General features: G+C 49.2%; 2 protein-coding genes and 2 long non-coding RNA genes across 12 annotated transcripts; 2 read left to right on the plus strand and 2 right to left on the minus strand.

The window, feature by feature from the left end:
• Window positions 1–138: 138 nt before the first annotated feature.
• Window positions 139–7,333, minus strand: LOC146759675 (caspase recruitment domain-containing protein 8-like). 9 transcript variants are annotated; one of them, XM_085556224.1, is made up of 11 exons: window positions 6,858–7,333; window positions 6,012–6,079; window positions 5,702–5,767; window positions 4,382–4,443; window positions 4,076–4,296; window positions 3,925–3,972; window positions 3,199–3,452; window positions 2,654–2,779; window positions 1,994–2,138; window positions 1,607–1,648; window positions 139–949 (listed from the first exon to the last, which is right to left on the minus strand). In XM_085556224.1, the coding sequence occupies exons 1-11, from the start codon at window positions 7,210–7,212 to the stop codon at window positions 642–644; spliced, it is 1,695 nt and encodes a 564-aa protein (XP_085412350.1). In that variant the 5' UTR covers window positions 7,213–7,333; the 3' UTR covers window positions 139–641. The 9 variants fall into 9 exon arrangements, 8 of the variants coding, with proteins under 8 accessions (XP_085412350.1, XP_085412349.1, XP_085412352.1 ...); XR_014949212.1 differs by lacking the exon at window positions 6,858–7,333 and having other exon boundaries at window positions 2,654–2,845; window positions 6,012–6,605; XM_085556223.1 differs by lacking the exon at window positions 6,858–7,333 and having other exon boundaries at window positions 6,012–6,605.
• Window positions 945–2,652, plus strand: LOC146759676 (uncharacterized). The gene is made up of 2 exons (XR_014931757.1): window positions 945–1,180; window positions 1,966–2,652. It is a non-coding gene; the product is annotated as an uncharacterized LOC146759676 (long non-coding RNA).
• A 1,183-nt stretch (window positions 7,334–8,516) lies between the features above and the next one.
• LOC107321358 (caspase recruitment domain-containing protein 8-like) lies at window positions 8,517–15,686 on the minus strand. Its single transcript, XM_085556239.1, has 11 exons — window positions 15,288–15,686; window positions 14,442–14,509; window positions 14,132–14,197; window positions 12,816–12,877; window positions 12,511–12,731; window positions 12,342–12,407; window positions 11,625–11,878; window positions 11,073–11,198; window positions 10,412–10,556; window positions 10,026–10,067; window positions 8,517–9,350 (listed from the first exon to the last, which is right to left on the minus strand). The coding sequence occupies exons 1-11, from the start codon at window positions 15,640–15,642 to the stop codon at window positions 9,055–9,057; spliced, it is 1,701 nt and encodes a 566-aa protein (XP_085412365.1). The 5' UTR covers window positions 15,643–15,686; the 3' UTR covers window positions 8,517–9,054.
• LOC146759677 (uncharacterized) lies at window positions 9,450–10,486 on the plus strand. Its single transcript, XR_014931760.1, has 2 exons — window positions 9,450–9,583; window positions 10,384–10,486. It is a non-coding gene; the product is annotated as an uncharacterized LOC146759677 (long non-coding RNA).
• Window positions 15,687–16,369: the final 683 nt, after the last annotated feature.

A 16,369-nucleotide genomic window follows, 5' to 3' on the forward strand; every position in this document is an offset into this window, starting at 1 on the left:
GGGGTAAAGGGCGCAGATTGGAACACAGGAAGGTCCATAAATTGAATCTCACTGAGGTACTGAAGGAGGCCTTCTATGAGAGCAGGATTCTTCTGAGAGTGTACACTGAGATGCGTGAAGAAAAAGACAAACTCGTAGTAAATTAAATATAATGTAATTATAAAAATAGCTGAAAACAATGCGACAATCTCATCCGATGAGGAAAAAATTAACTATGAGCGTAAAAGAGCATTGGAAAAAGCTGCCTAGAGACTGTAAAGAGATACTCAGACCCTGCCTGGACAATTTCCTGGGTAACATACTATAGGGAATTGCTTTAAGGGGCATCGGACTGTGTGATTTCCAGACGTCCCTTCCAACCCCCACCTGTTGTGGTGTTGAGGTACCTGTTGTGATGAGAGCTCCTCAACCAGCAGCTGCCTGGAGCATCTGGAGATGCAGAGGCCCTGTGATCTGAGAAGGCAGATGGCTTCACAACATGGGCACTGGATTAGGAACCAAGGTTTGTTGTTGCAGCAGCTTCTCAGTGGTGACTGACTGTCCACTGCAAGTGAGCATGTCAGGTAAGGGAAGCAGGCCTGGCATTTGGTGGCTCAGAACACTTTGGCATTGTGTTGTGTCATGGATTTTGCATGGAATGTTCAGGGTTCAGAAATGGGATCAAAAATTCTGTAAATTCCCAGACAGAAGTCCTCCAGGTCATCAACAAGGAATGGGTCTTTTATCTTGAGGACCTGAAAGAGCTTCTCTTGGGCACTGGACCCTTTTTTCTCAACTAGGTCCAGCAGAAATCGATTCTTCTCTTGTTTTGTATTTTGAGCTCGCACCTCCTCTTCTTCTTCATCGTTGATTACACCTACATCCCTTAAGAGTAGTAGAATGGAGGAGATCTGCCCCATCCTGGAACAAAGCTCTGTCTTGTGCTTCCTCAGGAAGGCTGCACCTAAACCTAGCAGATACCAAAGCCAGTGTTACAGTGCTGCACGTGGCAAGGCAGGCTTTCCTGCTGTGGTACTCTGCACCCTAGCCAACACACCCAAGGGCTCTTCACTCTGTCCCACAGCCACGTGCTCCCATTCCCTCTGGTGCCCCAGCAGTGCTGCTTGCTGGCCTGTAGGCTGAGTCACCAGAAGAAAGCAACCTCATCAGCTGTGGAAGCATTGGGAGCATTGGTGCCAAGGTAAGGACAAGCCAGAGCTGGGGGGGAGGGGGGGGGCAGGTTGGTGACATCCCAGGGACTATTCCTTCCAGTACTCCTGCATTATTTGAAGCAAGTGGGAAGCAGTGGCTCTGTGATAAGCTATGAGATGCTCCGACTCTACTAGTTACTGAAAGTCCAGTGTTTTAGCTGTAGCTCATTCTCTACAAATAGTTTATGTCTGATCACCAAGAAATCAAAACAGTTTGGAGGGCCCCCAACACTGTGCCAGTTCACAGAGCAAGCAGCCAGCAGTGAGGGAATAAAAGCTTTAAAGCTTTTTCTTGTCCAGAAAGAGTCATAAGGGTTGGGAAAAAGGTGGTTGTTTATCTGCTGTAAGCCACAAGATTTAAAAGCCCAGATAAATATTCAGACACAACAAATTCAGCTCAGAAAACCTGTACTCACCTGAAGGGATTTTGGAGACATTTCTAGAAAGACAAAAATCACCTGAAAGAGAAAGGAGGGAGATTACGAAATATACCATTACTAAAGTGGAGACCCTTTCTAAAAGTCCTTTTGAGATGTCTGATCTTTAAAGGAACCATCAGCAATTATTTCCTGCTTACAGTATTTCTTACCCCTCTGCTGTGAACTCAGCTAAGTGCGCCCTGGGCTGTGTTCATTTGTAGGTGTTATTGTAGGGGTTCAGGATTAGCCTAAGAGAGAAGGGATCCCAAGGCACAATTCCATATCTTGCGCTCAGAGTATCTGAGCATCTCTTCTCACTGTTATGAGCAGTGCAGCTTACTGTCCTATCATCTCAGTTCTCCTTACAGATGGATCTGATCCTACCTGATCTCAGTGATGCCTCCCAGACCACAGTGTCATTCTGTCCATCTCTAATAAATAATTCAATTTCCTCTGCCATCTTCTTGATGTAGATCTCAACGTAGAGCTGTTGTTCCTCTGGACTCTTGTAGCAAAATGGCAAGTGTGGCTGTAGAGATAAGAAGGAAGATGAGTCTTATCCTGTGGAGCTGTGAATTTACACAGATCATCCCATGTGTCCTGTCCATGCAGAAAAAAAGAAGAAATTGGCAGAGGAATGGAACTCTGGAGTGTCTCGTCTGCCCTCCTTCACAAAGACGGAATATATTGTCATTTCTAGATGAGCTCAGCCTGGGCTTTTTCTCCACCACTGCAATTTGGAGAATATGATGTGGAAGCAGAGGCAGAGGAACAGGGTTTGTTTATCCTGGAGAAGAAAAGGCAAAGGAAAGAACTATGCACTGCTTTTAACAATGTAAAGTGGGGTTAAAAAAAGACAGAGCCTCTTGGAAGTGTACAGTGATGAGATGAGGCAATGTGCAGGAGCTGAGACAAGGGAAATTCTGATTAGGTAATAGGGAAATGATCCCAATGCTGAACTGGAGACCCAGAGAAGCTCTGGTATTTTTTCTTTCACTCACACAATCGCTCATCCATAAATAAAAAGGGAACAATCCCACTTACTTCAGGTTTAATCTTTACTTTAGGTTTGCTGGAGACCTTATATCTGTATCCAAAGAACAGACGTGTGAATGGAGGAGGCTTGGGAATAAGCCTTGAGTTCCAACTCATCTCTTGTCTTTCAATGGCCTGTAAACATCAAGGATCGCTTTTGAGAGTTGAAAAGAGCTGGAGCTGGAGGTAGCATTCAATGCCCTTGGAAAGTCAAGAACAGAACAACCTGATCAGGACAGAGCCCTGAATGTGCATTACAGGCAGTGCTGTCAGAGGGGAAGGGCTGCAAGCAACAGGAGAGAATCTGCTATGCAGTCATATATTACTGTGCGTGGCAGCAGCCAGCATGTCTGACATCTGCTAAGCTCCACGTTGCAGAGCATCCTGTGCTCATGCTGGGATATGCTGTCCCATCCAAAAACACAGAGAGATTCCTGGAGGCAGGAAACACCAGAGCAAAACTGAGAGGGCATTTTGCTTATCAAATCCATTCCCTACAAGTGCAGCCTCCACAGATGCCTCCCTCCGAACAGGTCAAGCTCCCTCCACCTTACCTGCCTCACAGAGATGTCATCTGGGATCAGGTAGAGATGCAGGGTTGTATTTGCGGCAGAGAGCTGCTGGAAGATCAGCACTAAGGAGTGCACAGGGATAGAAAAGGCTGAACGTAATTTTCTCCAAACCACCCCAAGAAGAGAGAAACTGGGATTCTCCAGGACAGCAGTGAAAGCCATCACTTTTTTTGGCTGCTGTATGGTCATCTTCTCAAATTCAAAATGGGCAATGGAGCACCCACTGGTGTCTACTTCTGAAAGAGATGGGAAAGACAACAAGGTTCTGCTTTGCACCCTGCCTGGGTACCTCCTTCTCTTTGAGGGGTTATTAGAAGAAAGGAGACATACCCCAACAGAAAATGACATGCTCTGCTTTAGGGTGATGTATACCCTGAATTTATATAGTTCCTGAGCCCAGCAGGGTATTACAGGTCTTTGCTAGTCTTCCTCTGTGCTCATAATACTGCAAACTAGAGGTAGCAGCTTGGGACTGCTGCACAGCTGGGGGAGAATGTTGTGTGTCATCACAGCCCCTGGGAGAGGAGAATGCAGTGGTGTGAGTGCAAAGCAGGAGGTGGGGAAGGGAGCACTGTGAGTACTTAATAAAACATGAAAAAAGGATGGAGGTTGGCAAAGCAGGGTAGAAGAATGCAAGGGAGTACAGGCTACCACAGAGGTGACGAAGGTAGTGGCGGAGTCTTGAGTCACGTCTAAAGAAGACATTACCGTAAGTCAAACTGTGTCCACCTGTGTAAGCAGGTCCTGGATATGCCCCTGAGAGAAAGGAAGGGCATGCTGAAGGAAAACAGCCTGGCAGAACCCAGGTGCCTGAGGGGCAGTGGGCTGTGCCATGGAGCAGGTCCCTCAGCTGCCATACCTGACACGCAGATGAAGTGGGGGAGATACACAGCCCGCACGGTTCCAGGCAGCGCCCAGATGTTGAAAAGAGGCCCAGCAGGTTCCCACATGTTATGGTCAGCCTCTTTCAGATGTGTGCTCCAGTTGGCATATCTGTACACGATGCTGGCTGCTGACTCCACCTCGAAGGCAAGACCCGTCTCAGAGCACTGGAAGATGCCTGGTCCAGGGAGACAAGCTCTGCAAGCCGGAGAGATGGCAGGCTCACACATGGTGTAGTGAGGGCTTTTGGAAAGCGTTCCCACTTCTCCCAAGGAGCTCTTACTTGTATATGTTTTGTTCCTTCAAAATGTCTGGATCTACCCCTGGCTCCACTTGTTGAAGTTTCTGCAAGAAAAGTGAGTGGTTTGGGGCTGAATGGATGTTGTGCACTGGATGCCACTAGCAGGAGGCATGCTGAGAGACACAGTGAAGCACAGTGCAGTTTGGCCTATGGGATGCAAACCATGCAAGCAGCAGCAGGGTAATGAGTAGCTCTGCCCAAGCAATGGAATTTTGCTTTCTTTTTCCCTCTTTTCAGATTAGAAATCCACAAAGAAGAAAGGGTGGTGAAGGACAATCAGTTTGAAAGCGGAAAGGGTGTGTTGCAAGTGAGGTGCCTGGTGGCCTGGTTGCAGAAACATTTTTCTATTTGTAGGCTCGGACACATGGTGTAAGGTGACCCAGCATGCTGCCTTCTTACAGCTGCCTGGCACCAAGCAGCCCCCTGACACCCTCTGCTCTTACTCAGGCACTTGACATGGTGGAAAGCAGCTGTTCAGCAAAGGAGCGCGCATGAAAGTTGCCTGTTGCTTTCATTTACCTGCTGCTGTGGTTGTATACCAAGAATATGGTGTTTCTTTTACGTTTTCAGAAGAAGGGGACTACAGACCCTGCTGTGTGGTGTCCGGGAAACATCACTCATCAGTGAAAGAGGCCAGGAAAATCAATTACTGCTAACCACCCTGGGATCCATGGCAGGCATGGGACATTTCTGAGGCAGGCAGGCAGGCTCAGTGCTGACATGCATGCTCATGACCCTTGATCATGGCTGCTCAGTGCTGTCATTTATCATGGTGCCCTTGAAGAATCCTGAGCACTGTCACACGAAGGAGGGCTGAACAGTTATTCCCAGAGGCATGGGGAAGGCACCACTTAGTGCATGTGTCCCTGATGCATCAACAGGTAACATAACAATTAGATGTGCAGAGTAATGCCTGGAGCCCCAGACTACGAGTTTTACACCCTGGTCTTCGGGATGTATTTTGAACATGGAAATTCTAGACAGTGAAATTTCTGTTTCCTGGGAGATAAATTGTTGGCAGCTGACTTGCTTCAAGAGAGAGAATGCAGGGGGTACAGACAGATGGAATTGTTAGCAGAGTGAAGAAATTTGGGATGCGAGTGAGTGGATATGACCCGTTCCACTAATGTAAAACAGATCAGTGCACGCTGTCTTAGTGCAGCAAGGAGAGTGGATTGTTATAGAGTCGAAATAATTGCTGTGAACAACAAATCCTGGAGGTACAGGTTGGAACTGAGGTTTGCTTGCTGTGCCATGTGAGTAAGGCCGGAGCAGAGCAGAGCTGCAGGCAAGGAGCCTTACCTGCCTGGAACAGAAACAGAATCTCTCCTTTTCTAGAAAAAGCAACCGCATCTGTTTCCAGAATCCCTAGAGAAGGGAACACAGTAAGAGCACTTCTAAGCCATATTCCTCCCCTCTGCCATGCTTGTTTGCCAAGGGGACAAGGAGAGGCCTCCTGGATAAAGCACAGGCCAGCCCTGCTGCAGGACACTGAGTGCCACAGATCCCTGTGGGGATGGCTGTGGGCTCAAGGTGCCCAGCCCTGCATGCTGCCCAGCCCTGTCACACTCCTCCCTCTGTCCCAGAGCTCAGGTATTCCAGCAGACCTTACCTCTGTACTCCTGCAGGTGATGGAAGACAGTCTGCGCCTTATTTCTGCCTCTGATTCTTCTAGATCATCTGTGGATGGAAAAAGAAGATGGTCATTGTCTCTACAACTCACTGCAATCACCCGAAAGGAGGAGGATGCTAAAGAAGGTGTTGGTCTCTTCCCCTGGTGACAAGTGATAGGAAGTGAGGTGGCACTGGGGAAGTTCAGGCTGAATGTCAGGTAGAATTTGTTCCCAGAAGGGGTGGCCAGGCACTGGGACAAGCTGCCCAGGGAGGTGGTGGAGTCCCAGTCCCTGGAGGTATTTAAGGGACATGTGGCTGTGGCCCTGAAGGACAAAGTGTAAAGGTGGATTTGTAGTGTTATGGTTGGATGGTTGGACTTGATCGAATGGGACTTTTCCAAGCAAATTGCAGCCATCCTACCTTCACCCAGTCTTCCCCATCCCATCAGCTGCACAGTCCACAGGTGCACCACCGCATGCTCCCAGATTTACCTCAGCTTCCATGTATGAATTGGACACACACTCAGCACCCATGCGGATTCCCTCCCTCCACAAGAGTGCCAGTGAGGACTGTGATCGTACCTGAGACATCTTCCTTGCCTTCTAATGCAGCTGACCCACCACCTCACATTGCAACAGCAGAACAGAGTAGAGGAGAGGTAAGGATCCTGATCCCATCAGGGGAAGCATTCCCCCACATCCATTTCCCTTTCTGCCCTCCCCTCCCAGTTCTTCCCTCTCATGGCACAGGTCTCCCTGGCTGACGGTCCTCTTGCTCCTTCCCCTTGGCAGCCAGAGGCCAGCCTGCTCCCATGGCCACTCCCCTCCTCTGGGCTGGTACTTACGCATCAGAAGGGGTTGTATGTCGCTGTTGGAAGTAATGTTGTAATGTCTCAGAGTTTGTTCATTCATCAGCTCCTGGCCACCGTGAATCAGTCTTGACTGAGAAGGGTAGAAATAGCTATCCAGTGCAAATAGCTTCACCTTCAGGTCCAGCACCGTGTCGTTCACAGATACAGGCACAGAAATAATTTTTTCCAGCTGAGGCAACACAGAGATGGATAATGTGAAGCTGGGTGTGGTCTCACTCAGAAATTCTTCTCTGCTTCTAGCCCCTTGAAGCATGGCAAGGTCCCTGGGAGAGGGGTCATCAGACTCTCGGGGCTGCCGACGTCCAGCAGAGAACAGGTAGTTGCCCATAATTCTTCTGCCTGCATCACTGTTAAAGTGAAAGCACGGAGAGCATTCTGGGGATCAGGATGTGTCATCACTTCCTCCTCTGGCATCAGGGTAGGGAGATAGGGAGGGAGGGGCAGTGCTTCATCGGAGGGCATGGCTTGCATTAGGACTCTTTCAGGCTCTTCTGTGTGCCACCATGGAAAGCCCAGGACCGTACCCTATGCTGTCCTGATTTGCTGGGGACACATGTCTTTGCCCATTCCATCCATGTCCCATGCTGGGGGCTGCAGGCACAGCAGGCCCACAGGGTTTGTCCCCTCCTGCTGCTGGCCATGTGGGTCTGTGAGCAGAGAGCATCTCACCTTCAAAACGGGCTCAGCTGCAGGAAGGAGAGTGCCATGCCTGTCAGCTAGGCAGGAGCTGGTCCTCCCCTCCTGCAGCTGGGGGGTGTGTGGAAATTCAGCCCAGGACTATGAGATATGTGTAAGTAAAGCTGTATGAGAGGACAGTCAGCATCCAGCATATTGTCAGTGTTGTATGTTGAGTGTGAAGGCAGTGGTTCCCCAACACAGTCTGCATTTAGGGGAGAAAAATCTTTTCTCTGCACGCAAGGTGATCACAAAAATCACAGTGTGTTTGTGGTGCCTGCACTGCAGCCTCAGGCTGCTGAGTCAGAGGAGCTCCTAAGAGCTGGGTGGAAAAGCAGAGGTCTTGTTGGTGACAGTGGCCTCCTGATTGTGGAACCATGGAAACACGGAAGCATGGAACCACTGAAGCCTGGTCCAAACCGCCAGCTCTCATCCAGCACTTCTGTCCGTGATCAGGCACGGTGGCACTGACGTCTTGGTTTTGGAATGCCGTGCCTCCCGGGCTGTGTGTGTGGCTTAAGATTTCTCTTTATGGATTCTGATGTGTAGTGGAGTGCCCTGGCAGCACAGTGTCCATATGTAGCAGTGTTGAGAGCACAGCTGCTCCATGCCCCTGCCCTGCCAGGCCCAGCAGGAACAGCTCCACTGCTGTTCTCGCAAGGCCATATCAATGGTGATGCAAATGTGGGAATCCCATGGCTGTTCAGTCTGCAGAAGAGTAGGCTGTGGGGGAATCTGAGCAATGCTTATCGTATCTAAAGGGTGAGGATAAAGTGGATGAGGCCAGGCTATTTATGCAGTTGCCTGCTGACAGGACAAGGGCCAATGGGCACAAATTGGAACTCAGGAAGTTCCATAAATTGAATCTCACCGAGGTACTGAAGGTGGCCCTCTATGAGTGCAGGATTCTTCTGAGAGTGTACACTGAGATGCGTGAAGAAAAAGACAAACTCGTAGTAAATTAAATATAATGTAATTATAAAAATAGCTGAAAACAATGGTCAGGTTGGTGGTTGGTGTGATGATCTCATCTGATGAGGAAAAAATTAACTGTGAGGGTAACAGAGCATTGGAACAGGCTGCCCAGACAGACTGTAAAATCTCTGGAGATACTCAGACCCTGCCTGGACACTTTCCTGGGTAACATACTGTAGGGAACTGCTTTAAGAAGGGTTGGACTGTGTGATTTCCAGAGGTCCCCTGCAACCCCCACCTGTTGTGGTGTTGAGGTACCTGTTGTGATGAGAGCTCCTCGACCAGCAGCTGCCTGGAGCATCTGGAGATGCAGAGGCCCTGTGATCTCAGAAGGCAGATGGCTTCACAACGTGGGCGCTCGATTAGGGACAAAGGTTTGTTGTTGCAGCAGCTTCTCAATGGTGACTGACTGTCCACTGCTAGTGAGCATGTCAGGTAACGGAAGGAGGCCTGGCAGTTGGTGGCTCAGAACATTTTGGCATTGCAATGTCTCATGGATTTTGCATGGAAAGATTTGGGTTCAGGAAATGGGATCAAAAATTCTGAAAATTCCCAGACGGAAGTCCTCCAGGTCATCAACAAGGAATGGGTCTTTTATCTTGAGGACCTGAAAGAGCTTCTCTTGGGCACTGGACCCTTTTTTCTCAACTAGGTCCAGCAGAAATCGATTCTTCTCTTGTTTTGTATTTTGAGCTCGCACCTCCTGTTCTTCTTCACTGTTGATTACACCTTCATCCCTTAAGAGTAGTAGAATGGAGGAGATCTGCCCCATCCTGGAACAAAGCTCTGTCTTGTGCTTCTTCAGGAAGGCTGCACCTAGCAGATACCAAAGCCTGTGTTACAGTGCTGCACTTGGCAAGGCAGGCTGTTTCCTGCTGTGGTTCTCTGCACCCTAGCCAACACACCCAAGGGCTCTTCACTCTGTCCCACAGCCACGTGCTCCCATTCCCTCTAGTGCCCCAGCAGTGCTGCTTGCTGGCCTGTAGGCTGAGTCACCAGAAGAAAGCAACCTCATCAGCTGTGGAAGCATTGGGAGCATTGGAGCCAAGGTAAGGACAAGGCCAGAGCTGATGGAGGTCAGGTTGGTGACATCCCAGGGACTGTTCCTTCCAGTACTCCTGCATTGTTTGAAGCAAGTGGGAAGCAGTGGCTTTGTGATAAGCTATGAGATGCTCTGACTCTACCAGTTATTGGAAATCCAGTGAAATATTTCTGGGCTGTGAACTGTTTTAGCTGTAGCTCATTCTCTACAAATAGTTTATGTCTGATCACAAAGAAGGCAAAACAGTTTGGAGGGCCCCCAACACTGTGCCAGTTCACAGAGCAAGCAGCCAGCAGTGAGGGAATAAAAGCTTTAAAGTTTATTTTTTCTCCAGAAAGAGTCATAAGAGTTATAAAAAACTCTTGGTTATGTGCTGTAAGCCACAAGATTTAAAAGCCCAAATAAATATTCAGACACAACAAATGGCAGCTCTGAAAGCCTGTACTGACCTGAAGGAATATTGGAGACATTTCTAGAAAGACTGAAATCACCTGAAAGAGAAAGGAGGGAGATGATGAAATATACCATTACTAAAGTGGAGACCCTTTCTAAAAGTCCTTTTGAGATGTCTGATCTTCCAATCAACCATTAGCCATTATTTCCTGCTTACAGTATTTCTTGCCCCTCTGCTGTGAACTCAGCTAAGTGCGCCCTGGGCTGTGTTCATCTGTAGGTGTTATTGTAGGGTGCAGAATTAGCCTAAGAGAGTAGGGATCTCAAGGCACAATTCCATATTCTGTGCTCAGAGTATCTGAGCATCTCTTCTCACTGTTCTGAGCAGTGCAGCTTACTGTCCTATCATCTCAGTTCTCCTTACAGATGGATCTGATCCTACCTGATCTCAATGATGCCTCCCAGACCACAGTGTCATTCTGTCCATCTCTAATAAATAATTCAATTTCCTCTGCCATCTTCTTGATGTAGATCTCAATGTAGAGCTGTTGTTCCTCGGGACTCTTGTAGCAAAATGGCAGTGTTGTCTGTAGAGATAAGAAGGAAGTTGAATCTTATCCTGTGGAGCTGTGAATTGACACACATCATCCCATGTGTCCTGTCCATGCAGAAAAAAAAGAAGAAAGTGGCAAGGAATGGAACTCTGGAGTGTCTTGTCTGCCCTCCTTCACAAAGAGGGAGTGTGTTGTCATTTCTAGATGGGCTCAGCCTGGGCTTTTTCTCCACCACTGCAATTTGGAGAATATGATGTGGAAGCAGAGGCAGAGGAACGGGGTTTGTTTATCCTGGAGAAGAAAAGGCAAAGGAAAGAACTATTCACTGCTTTTAACAATGTAAAGTGGGGTTAAAGAAAAGACAGAGCCTCTTGGAAGTGTACAGTGATGAGATGAGGCAATGTGCAGGGGCTGAGACAAGGGAAATTCTGATTAGGTTATAGGGAAATGATCCCAATGCTGAACTGGAGACCCAGAGAAGCTCTGGTATTTTCTCTTTCACTCACACACTCACTCATGCATAAATAAAAAGGGAACAATCCCACTTACTTCAGGTTTAATCTTTACTTTAGGTTTGCTGGAGACCTTATATCTGTATCCAAAGAACAGACGTGTGAATGGAGGAGGCTTGGGAATAAGCCTTGAGTTCCAACTCATCTCTTGTCTTTCAATGGCCTGTAAACATCAAGGATCGCTTTTGAGAGTTGAAAAGAGAGCTGGAGCTGGAGGTAGCATTCAATGCCCTTGGAAAGTCAAGAAGAGAAGAGAACAACCTGATCAGGACAGAGCCCTGAATGTGCATTACAGGCAGTGCTGTCAGAGGGGAAGGGCTGCAAGCAACAGGAGAGAATCTGCTATGCAGTCATCTATTACTGTGCGTGGCAGCAGCCAGCATGTCTCACATGTGCTCTGTTCCATGTTGCAGAGCATCCTTTGCTCATGCTGGGATATGCTGTCCCATCCAAAAACACAAAGAGATTCCTGGAGGCAGGAAACACCAGAGCAAAACTGAGAGGGCTCTTTGCTTATCAAATCAGTTCCCTGCAACTGCAGCCTCCCCAGATGCCTCCCTCCGACCTGGTCAAGCTCCCTCCACCTTACCTGCTTCACAGAGATGTCATCTGGGATCAGGTAGAGATGCAGGGTTGTATTTGCGGCAGAGAGCTGCTGGAAGATCAGCACTAAGGAGTGCACAGGAATAGAAAAGGCTGAATGTAACTTTCTCCAAACCACCCCAAGAAGAGAGAAACTGGGATTCTCCAGGACAGCAGTGAAAGCCATCACTTTTTTTGGCTGCTGTATGGTCATCTTCTCAAATTCAAAATGGGCAATGGAGCATCCACTGATATTTGCTCCTAAGAGAGACACAAAGGCCACAATGTTCTTCTTTGTCTTCCTTGCATCCTACCAGGGTACCTCCTTCTCTTTGAGGGGTTATTAGAAGAAGGGAGACACACCCCAAGAGAAAATGACATGCTCTGCTTTAGGGTTGATGTATACCCTGGATTTACAGGGTTCCTGAGCCCAGCAGGGTATTACAGATCTTTGCTAGTCTTCCTCTGGACTCAGAAAACTGCAGACTAGAGGTAGCAGCATGGGACTGCTGCACAGCTGGGGGAGAACGTTGTGGGTCATCAAAGCCACTGGGAGAGGAGAATGCAGTGGTGTGAGTGCAAAGCAGGTGGTGGGGAAGGGAACACTGTGAAGGTTTAATAAAACATGAGAAAAGGATGGAGGATGGCAAAGCAGGGTAGAAGAATGCAAGGGAGTACAGGCTACCACTTAGGTGACGAAGATATTGGCGGACTCTAGACTCACGTCTCAAGAAGACATCGTAAGTCACTGTTCTGTGTCCACCTGTGTGAGCAGGTCCTGGATATGCCCCTGAGAGAAAGGAAGGGCAGGCTGAAGGAAAGCAGTCTGGCAGAACCCAGGTGCCTGAGGGGCAGTGGGCTGTGCCATGGAGCAGGTCCCACAGCTGCCATACCTGACACGCAGATGAAGTGGGGGAGATACACAGCCCGCACGGTTCCAGGCAGCGCCCAGATGTTGAAAAGAGGCCCAGCAGGTTCCCACATGTTCTGGTCAGCCTCTTTCAGATGCATGCTCCAGTTGGCATATCTGTACACGATGCTGGCTGCTGATTCCACCTCGAACGCAAGACCCGTCTCAGAGCACTGGAAGATGCCTGGTCCAGGGAGACAAGCTCTGCAAGTCGGAGAGAGGGCAGGTTCACATATGGTGCAGTGAGGGCTTTTGGAAAGCGTTCTCACTTCTCCCAGGAGCTCTTACTTGTATATGATTTGTTCCTTCAAAATGTGTGGATCTATCTCTGGCTTCACTTGTTGAAGTTCCTGCAAGACAAGTGTGGGTGGTTTGGACTGAATGAGATGTTGTGCTCTGGTTGCCACTAGCAGGAGGCATGCTGAGAGACACAGTGAAGCACAGTGCAGGTTGGCTTTTGGGCTGCAAACCATGCAAGCAGCAGCAGGGTAATGAGCAGCTCTGCCCAAGCAATGGTATTTTGCTTTCTTTTTCCCCCTTTTCAGATTAGAAATCCACAAAGAAGAAAGGGTGGTGAAGGACAATCAGTTTGAAAGCAGCAGGGTTCTGGTGCAAGCAAGGTTCCTGGTGTCCTGGTTGCAGAAACATTTCTCTATGTGTAGGCTGGGACACATAGTGTAAGGTGACCCAGCATGCTGCCTTCTTACAGCTGCCTGGCACCAAGACGCCCCCAGACACCCTTACTCTTACTCAGACGCCTGACATGGGAAGCAGCTGTTCAGCAAAGGAGCGCACATGAACGTTGCCTGGTGCTTTCATTTACCTGCTGCTGTGGTTGTATACCAAGAATACGGTGTTTCTTTTACCTCTTCAGAAGAAGGGGACTACAGACCCTGCTGTGTGGTGTCCGGGAAACATCACTCATCAGTGAAAGAGGCCAGGAAAATCAATACTGCTAACCACCCTGGGATCCATGGCAGCATGGGACATTTCTGAGGCAGGCAGGCAGGCTCAGTGCTGACATGCATGCTCATGACCCTTGATCATGGCTGCTCAGTGCTGTCATTTATCATGGTGCCCTTGAAGAATCCTGAGCACTGTCACAGGAAGGAGGGCTGAACAGTTATTCCCAGAGGCATGGGGAAGGCACCACTTAGTGCATGTGTCCCTGATGCATCAACAGGTAACATAACAATTAGATGTGCAGAGTAATGCCTGGAGCCCCAGACTACGAGTTTTACACCCTGGTCTTAGGGATGTATTTTGAACATGGAAATTCTAGACAGTGAAATTTCTGTTTCCCGGGAGATAAATTGTTGGCAGCTGACTTGCTTCAAGAGAGAGAATGCAGGGGGTACAGACAGATGGAATTGTTAGCAGAGTGAAGAAATTTGGGATGCGAGTGAGTGGATATGACCCCTTCCACTAATGTAAAACAGATCAGTGCATGCTGTCTTAGTGCAGCAAGGAGAGTGGACTGTTATAGAGTCGAAATAATTGCTGTGAACAACAAATCCTGGAGGTACAGGTTGGAACTGAGGTTTGCTTGCTGTGCCATGTGAGTAAGGCCGGAGCAGAGCAGAGCTGCAGGCAAGGAGCCTTACCTGCCTGGAACAGAAACAGAATCTCTCCTTTTCTAGAAAAAGGAACTGCATCAGTCTCCGGAATTCCTGGAGAGGGGAACACAGTAAGAGCACTTCTAAGCCATATTCCTCCCCTCTGCCATGCTTGTTTGCCAAGGGGACAAGGAGAGGCCTCCTGGATAAAGCACAGGCCAGCCCTGCTGCAGGACACTGAGTGCCACAGATCCCTGTGGGGATGGCTGTGGGCTCAAGGTGCCCAGCCCTGCATGCTGCCCAGCCCTGTCACACTCCTCCCTCTGTCTCAGAGCTTGGGTATCCCAGCAGACCTTACCTCTGCACTCGTGGAGGTGATGCGAGACAGTCCTCCCTGTATTACTGCCTGTGATTCTTCTAGATCATCTGTGGATGGAAAAAGAAGATGGTCATTGTCTCTACAACTCACTGCAATAACCTAAAAGGAGGAGGATGCTAAAGAAGGTGTTGGTCTCTTCCCCTGGTGACAAGTGATAGGAAGTGAGGTGGCACTGGGGAAGTTCAGGCTGAATGTCAGGAAGAATTTGTTCCCAGAAGGGGTGGCCAGGCACTGGGACTAGCTGCCCAAGTAGGTGGTGGAGTCCCAGTCCCTGCAGGTATTTAAGAGACGTGTGGCTGTGGCCCTGAAGGACAAAGTGTAAAGGTGGATTTGTAGTGTTATGGTTGGATGGTTGGACTTGATCGAATGGGACTTTTCCAAGCAAATTGCAGCCATCCTACCTTCACCCAGTCTTCCCCATACCATCAGCTGCACAGTCCACAGGTGCACCACCGCATGCTCCCAGATTTACCTCAACTTCCATGTATGAATTGGACACACACTCAGCACCCATGTGGATTCCCTCCCTCCACAAGAGTGTCACTGAGGACTGTGATCGTACCTGAGACATCTTCCTTGCCCTCTAATTCAGCTGAACCACCACCTCACATTGCAACAGCAGAACAGAGTAGAGGAGAGGTAAGGATCCTGATCCCATCAGGGGAAGCATTCCCCCACGTCCATTTCCCTTTCTGCCCTCCCCTCCCAGTTCTTCCCTCCCAAGGCACAGGGCTCCCTGGCTGACGGTCCTCTTGCCCCTTCCCCTTGGCAGCCAGAGGCCAGCCTGCTCCCATGGCCACTCCCCTCCTCTGGGCTGGTACTTACACCTAAGAATGTGGTGTACGCTGCTGTTGGAGGTAATGTTGTAATGTCTCAGAGTTTGTTCATTCATCAGCTCCTGTCCATCATGAATCATTGTTGACCGAGAAGGGTAGAAATAGCTATCCATTGCAAATAGCTTCACCTTCAGGTCCAGCACCGTGTCGTTCACAGATACAGGCACAGAAATAGTTTTTTCCAGCTGAGACTTCACAGAGATGGAGAATGTGGAGCTGGGTGTGGTCTCACTCAGAAATTCTTCTCTGCTTCTAGCCCCTTGAAGCATGGCAAGGTCCCTGGGAGAGGGGTCATCAGACTCTCGGGGCTGCCGCCGTCCAGCAGAGAACAGGTAGTTGCCCATAATTCTTCTGCCTGCATCACTGTTAAAGTGAAAGCACGGAGAGCATTCTGGGAATCAGGATGTGTCATCACTTCCTCCTCTGGCATCAGGGTATGGAGATAGGGAGGGAGGGGCAGTGCTTCATCGGAGGGCATAGCTTGCATTAGGACTCTTTCAGGCTCTTCTGTGTGCGTCCACAGAGAGCCCAGGACCATACCCTATGCTGTCCTGATTTGCTGGGGACACGTGTCTTTGCCCATTCCATCCATGTCCCATGCTGGGGGCTGCAGGCACAGCAGGCCCACGGGGTTTGTCCCCTCCTGCTGCTGGCCATGTGGGTCTGTGAGCAGTGAGCATCTCACCTTCAAAACGGGCTCAGCTGCAGGAAGGAGAGTGCCATGCCTGTCAGCTAGGCAGGAGCTGGTCCTCCCCTCCTGCAGCTGGGGGGTGTGTGGAAATTCAGCCCAGGACTATAAGATACGTGTAAGTAAAGCTGCATGAGAGGACAGTCAGCATCCAGCATATTGTCAGTGTTGTATGTTGAGTGTGAAGGCAGTGGTTCCCCAACACAGTCTGCATTTAGGGGAGAAAAATCTTTTCTCTGCACACAAGGTGATCACAAAAATCACAGTGTGAGGCTGGGGTGCCTGCACTGCAGCCTCAGGCTGCTGAGTCAGAGGAGCTCCTAAGAGCTGGGTGGAAAAGCAGAGGTCTTGTTGGTGACAGTGGCCTCCTGATTGTGGAACCG

The sequence above is a fragment of the Coturnix japonica genome, chromosome 9, assembly GCF_054131305.1.
Source record: "Coturnix japonica strain WE chromosome 9, WE-NBRP24, whole genome shotgun sequence".
Taxonomy (NCBI): domain Eukaryota; kingdom Metazoa; phylum Chordata; class Aves; order Galliformes; family Phasianidae; genus Coturnix; species Coturnix japonica.